This window comes from Vicugna pacos, chromosome 21 (genome assembly GCF_048564905.1).
Source record: "Vicugna pacos chromosome 21, VicPac4, whole genome shotgun sequence".
Lineage (NCBI taxonomy): Eukaryota > Metazoa > Chordata > Mammalia > Artiodactyla > Camelidae > Vicugna > Vicugna pacos.
Genome location: NC_133007.1, coordinates 29,153,975 through 29,160,239, shown reverse-complemented (window position 1 = coordinate 29,160,239; position 6,265 = coordinate 29,153,975). Strand labels below are relative to the sequence as shown.

Sequence of the window (6,265 nt, the reverse complement as noted above, 5' to 3'; positions counted from 1 at the left end):
CACTTCTTGTGTTTCTAGTCTGTTCAGGGCGATCGAGGTAGCCAAAGACCCTGGTTGGGGGACTGCTTGTGTTTTCTTGTGAATTTTACTTTCTGTAGCTCTTGTCTCTCTTTGGGTAGTTTTCTTTCTGTCTCCTTTCAGATCTTTCTATGCCAGATTGGACCTAATGAATAAGTGATACCGAGAACCGAATTTCCTTTAATGGCTGTGCATGTAGGTTATAGCTCTTTAAAAATTAAAAGACATGTGAGGAGAGCATGGGAAAGGAAGACCCAAAATATCCACCCTCACAAGTGGAGAAGCAGCTGGGTCAGCACCCAAGGAAGAGGACTCAGCAAGCCCATCTGCAGCAACTGTCCTGGGGTGAGTAGCAGTCGCGTGTAGAAGGCAAAGGGAAGTCCAGGTGAGAACCCTGTGCTCTGAGGGAGGCTCTGGGTTTCCTCCGGGTGAACAGCTACAGCTGCTTCCTTCCTTCCTCAGATTTTGCTGCTCTGTTCAGTATGATAGTCACTGGTCACATGGACCTAATTCAATTTAAACTAAACAAAAATAACAATTCAGTTCATCACATTTCAGAGCTCACTGGTCACTTGTGAGATATGTGATGGATAGTGGCCACCGTGTTAGTACAAATATAGAACATTTCCATCATCATAGAGAGTTCTGTGGATCTGAAGTGAGGGTAGCAGGAGAGGGTGCTTATGTTCTGGCCTTTCAAGGATCAGATCTCTATCAGACCTTGGGTGTAGTTTATTTGCCCTCTCCCCGCTATCCCATTCTCATCTCATGTACCAGGCTGTGCACACAAACAACCAGGCTTTTGTGCTCTGTGCTCTCCAGCTCCTTGTCCTGCCCCTCTGGCTTGCTCTTGTCCTTGCCCCACCCCTCTGGCCCCTGGAAAACAAGCCCCAGAAAAACTTTTCCATCAACTTTGACCTAGTTTCCTGGTTGGTCACTAATTTGAAAGAGGGAGGAGCCACTAAATTCTCGAACAGGTAAGAAAAGGAGGAGGCGGAGGTAAGAGTGAAGGTGACAGTCACCATGGAACAGAGAGCCAGATATTGACACCTTGGTTAAGAAAAACAGACGAAGAGCCAGGAGAGAGCAAGAAGCTACTGAGAATGAAAGTTAGACACAGACAAAGACTGAAGTGGAAAAGAATCTTTTCAATCTCACTTTCTGTTCAATTTATATTGATTTTGTGAACTTACAGGGGTCTGAGGTTTGGATTTACGATGTGGAGGTCCACTGGAAATCCACCCCCAAATAAGGGCCAGGACTAGATTTGTCTGCAAAGTTTAAATGAGACAGAAATTAGAAAGTAACCTCTGCCGTCTCAGGGTTTCTCTTCTTAGTCACTCCTTTAGGAATAATAAAAATCATTTCAGTTAGAGGTTGACTTGCAGCATCAGCCTATTGTTTTTCTCTACAAGTAACAGGACCTGCAAAGCATATTCTAAGGCGTTAAGGGCAGGGGTTGGGTATTTACAGTTATGTGCTGGGATAAGAAATGTGCTGGGAGCTGCCTTCCAAGAATTTGATGAACACCGTTAACTCTAAATCCTTAACTCCTGTATTTTCTTCTGCTTCTTGCATATAAACCAGGCTTGTTACTAGGAAGAAACTCTTAAGATAGAACCAAACTATAAAACAGGGAACTGTAATAACTCCTTCCTTCTGAATCGCCTCACAAACTTCACATCCCTGTATTTCAAGGGCTTGTTTTAAAAAACAACAGAAAGCCTCATGCACTCCAAGGACTTTGGTAATGATTAGCTATAGATGTAGAAGACTAGCTTAGACCACCAGAAGATCCCACTAAAATTCTTTACTGAGTTGGAAAAAAGTCAATGTAGCTCAAATTCCTTCCCTGTTCACCCCTCCAGCCCAACTCGGACTATATTCACTGGAGTCAACAGGAAATGTTCTCTCTACAGGGTTTTCAACACGAATTGTGAAGGAGGGGGGAAGCTCCTTAGGCACCCTTTATTTCTAGTAACTTCTTCAACACCATCTCACAGACAAGAAATCAAACATTTTGCCATTAAAAAATTTATTTTTATTTTTTTACAAAGAATATTCCCATCTGGGGTGAAAAATATATCTGGTTAAGTACAAAATATAGTCTTTGTCATACAAAAAGATACACAATTAAAAAACAAAAAAAGTGAAACCAGCTTCAGCCCACATACTTTCTCTGAAGAGGGTAGAGCTCAGTGCTCTGACACAGGACAGCGAACAAAGTGCTAAGGCTGAGGGTGACTGCCGAGTGCTAGGGGCTGCAGTGGAAGAGAGGCTGTCAGCGTCCCCGTCTCCCAACACTGGGCAGGAAGGGAGCCCTGGGGGCTGGTGTGGAAATCTGCCCTCTAGTTTCTCATGGCAACACCTGGATGCTCTGATCACAGTACTGGGGCATTCTGATCTCGAGTTCCTCCTTGGGTTTGGAGAAGTCACAGTGAGCAAGGCTGATAGCAGCAACCCTTCTCATATATAATTAGAGTGTCAGAATTGCAGAATTTGGTACACTGGGACAAAGTCTCAAAAGTAATGAACAACACTTTTTTTTGTCATTGTGCTTACCCCTGGAGACATAGTAGACCAGTTTTAGCTTACATCTGAGATAGGAAAAAAAAAAAAAAACCACCCAAATTTGATACAAACTAAAGTGCTAAGAACATCACCTCAGAATCAGTTCCAAGGAGTCACATGAAAAGAAACACACATTCTCCCACATGAAAATGTTTGCAACAGGAGAACACAGTGCAATAGGCTCTAAAAATGGCTTTTAAGACCTTTGGTAGGGCATAGTTACTTCTGCTTTAAGCCAGATTAAAATACTTCCTAGACGAAGACAACTTTAGAGCTTCTTCCCTTTAATTCACATGGAAAGCTCGCTCCAAAGTCTAAATCAAATCAGCTCTTGGAAGGTTTTTTCTTTTTTCTCTAAGTGTACAAAGGGGAACAATGACTTTAAGAACATCCTTTTCCCCAAGTTTTGACCATGGCTTTTTTCCTTTTCATTTTCCTAGTTTGCTAAATTGGCTCTGCTCCACATGGCAGTTTTAAGATCTGATATTGTTGTAACAACCTATAATCCCCTCCATAAAACCTTGGGAAGACCATGCCAGGAGGTCATTTCTACCCCTGATTCAAAACTACTGAAAATGCCTCAATTTTTAAAAAGATCTGAGAAAATGGAATGGGCCTGAATTTTTCTAGATGTCTTTAGGCCCATCCAGGAAAAAAACCACCACCACCCATATCACAACATCTTGCTGGCCGAGGACAAGTGCGCACTCTTCAAGGCCCAGGAGATTGCCCGCTGATCACCTCCTACACTGGAGAACCAGAGGCTGGGGCAGACCCACACCCCACTGTAGAGACCGTTGAGTCCCTAAAAAAGTCAGTGTCCAGGAAGAGAGGTGGAAAGAAACAAGTAGGTACAGCTGCTTCTTTTCTTCCACGTGCTCACTGCACATTGTTGTTCAGAATGCTGGGATCCACCTGGGAGGAAGGAAAGAAAAGAGCATTGCAGTTTAGGTAAGAACTAGAAGAACCACCCAGTTCAGCAATCCCCCCAAGCCACCTCCCCGCAGAAGGCGCAGGACAAATGCAGTGGTAAAACGACAATTCTCACCTCAGTGTAAGTAGGTGGTGGCATGAACTTAAACTCAGGAGCATACATAAAAATAGGGCTATCTTGAGAACCATCTGTGTCATCTAGCAGAGGAGTGGTGGGGCTCTCCAATCGGTGATCTTCAGGAATGATATCCATATAGCAAGGAGGAGCTGGAGAGAGAAGGTATGGGGATAAGAAGCTGACCAAAAACAATGCCTGAGGCTCACAACTTTACAAACCCAAGCGGGTGAGAGGGGAAGAAAAGACGTCAGAGGTCTGGCTCACCTTCTGGGGTATCAGGGATGTTTAGATCTACCCAACTCATCTCAGAGCTGGTTCGGCTGGCCATGCTGGATGTCCGGCTGCTGAGGCCTGACCTGCCGCCGATTACCAGGGGCAGGTCAAGAATGACTTTCTTGGAGCCAGGGACGCTAACATAGATCTGGAAAGGAAGATGGCAATTTGTTAGGCTAGAGATCTGGAGAAAACACCACTGTTGTTTTGACAGATGAATAATTTCTCTCTCCAACCCCACCCACTCACCAGTAAGGAGTATTCAACTCGAAGGATGTTGCAGCCCAGGATAGAAGGTCTGATCTTCTGCACCCGAAGGCTCTTGCCACGCCATGATGCACAGGTTCCTGAGATAATATGATTGCCTCTGACCGATGACAACTTCTGCGTCAGCACCTTGGTTTGGCCATTGGCAAGGTAAGTGTGACGGGCTACAATGGCAGCTTTGGGAATCACAATGCGGGAACATGTATTCTCAAAGTCAGCATGTATGGAAATCTCATCACCTAGCAATGAGAAAGACGAAAACTGATGCTTAGTACAGTCAATGACTTTTCTTCTGTCCCTGTCTCCTCCAAATCCACAGTTCCTGTTTTAACAGTCTCCCATTTTAGGCACTAGATTTTTACCTTCACAGAATCCTTTTCTGTCAATTCGGGCAGAGACAGACACCCGGCCATCAGGAATGAACATGCAGGAAACTTTCTTCTCCTTTTTAGCAGACACAGGTGCCTACGTAGAATGGAGGAATAAAAGGTGTTTTGAGCATTTCTAGAGCTCTTTTCTCTGCTTCTCTTTCCTTTCCACTACTTACTTATAGTAGGCAGCCTTCCCTCCCACCTCGATCACTTAGGACCTGATTCCCTGAGGGGCTTCAATCTAATTCCCAAGACACTCTTGACTTATCCCCGAAACCCAGAAGGACAGAATCTTAAAATGAAACTCACCATTAAATCGGGGGTGTTGACATCGACTAGATCCATCACTTCAAAGTTTTTCTTTGTCTCTTGAGTTGGCTGGCTGGGGCGATCAAGAAAAGCCTTCACCCAGTAGTCTACACACCCATATTTTCCTTTGAAAGATGTTCCCAGAGGCCTGTATCAAGAAAAAGGAAACAATTAATTTAAAAATGCTCTCCAAGAACAGCAAGTGAACAAAGGAGAAGATTCTTAGAGATAAGTTCAAGGTGCATTCAGCTGATACCTACCCTTCAGGAAGCTCAAAGCCGAACTTGTATTCATATTTGTTTCCAGGTCTCATGATCACCATCTCATTCTCACCTGAAGGGAGAGAAAAGCAAGTAGGTTTCTTGTTACACTTAAAATGCATCTGTGCGATAAGGAATTCTTGGGCAGCATGCAGAACTATTGTAGAAATCCCATTTTCACCCCTTACGTTCTCTAATAAGAGATTCTGATGCATTTTATTGGACAAAAAGTTGCAAAGCCCTGCAGGTGCTTAAAAGGCTCAACCAGGACAGTTAAGCTACTCATCATCTCAAACAGGAAAACAAGCAAAGAATAAGCAACTTATGCATAGAGAATCTCCAAATGGCTAAGGCAACATCCCTCGGGATCGCCTTCAAAACACAGCACCATAATAAACTGTGCAAATCACCCCCTTTTTAGCGGGGCGGGGGAATGTTGGCAAATTAAAATTTGAAAAGATAAGGAAGCAACACACAATTCAAATGGCACAACCCGCGAAACTCAGAATACTAAGTATAGACTCCGTCTATTCGTTATCAATTCTCTTCTCAAATGAGCTTTCATCCCTCGGCAAAGAACAGCTGGGTCACTCACCTGTTGGCTGGTCGTCCAGGAGAAGCGTGTCTTCGTAGCGCAGGTAGTCCAAGGTCTGTTTGCACTGCTGGGATCCCTGCATCCAGAGGACTTTGGCCACTCCGCAAGCCAGGATCCTGACAGCTTTGACTCGAGTGACTTCACAGACCTCCACTATCACCCGGCCAGCCACCTTCTCCCCACTGCCGTACACCTTTTCAGGGTCGTTGAAGACCACTTCAAAAGACTTGATCTTTTTGAACATCACCATGATCGGGCTGGGTTGGCTTAAGAGTTAGAAACCGGGAACAAAACCCCAAATCAAAAGACTCTTTGCAATAAATTAAGATTTCAGTCTTCCAACTCTCTACTAAGTTTTTAACAAGATGTCAAAAAATAAAATGTAAGCTGCTAGCTATGCAAGGGATTTCAAGAGAAAAATATGCTCGCTCTTTTGTTTCTTGCCTCCAACATCTGGAGGAGAGCTCCAGGTCTCCGAGGCAAGGCTAACAACACACCGCCCGAGGAGACGAAAAGATAGTTTCAGCCGGGAACCGGAAACTGCTCTTTA

General features: G+C 44.3%; 1 protein-coding gene across 1 annotated transcript; it reads right to left on the bottom strand.

The window, feature by feature from the left end:
• Positions 1–2,036: 2,036 nt before the first annotated feature.
• Positions 2,037–6,265, bottom strand: TXNIP (thioredoxin interacting protein). The gene is made up of 8 exons (XM_006212447.4): positions 5,716–6,265; positions 5,121–5,193; positions 4,861–5,008; positions 4,543–4,645; positions 4,163–4,419; positions 3,905–4,061; positions 3,638–3,789; positions 2,037–3,504 (listed from the first exon to the last, which is right to left on the bottom strand). Exons 1-8 carry the CDS (start codon positions 5,963–5,965, stop codon positions 3,469–3,471), a joined length of 1,176 nt encoding a protein of 391 aa, XP_006212509.1. The 5' UTR covers positions 5,966–6,265; the 3' UTR covers positions 2,037–3,468.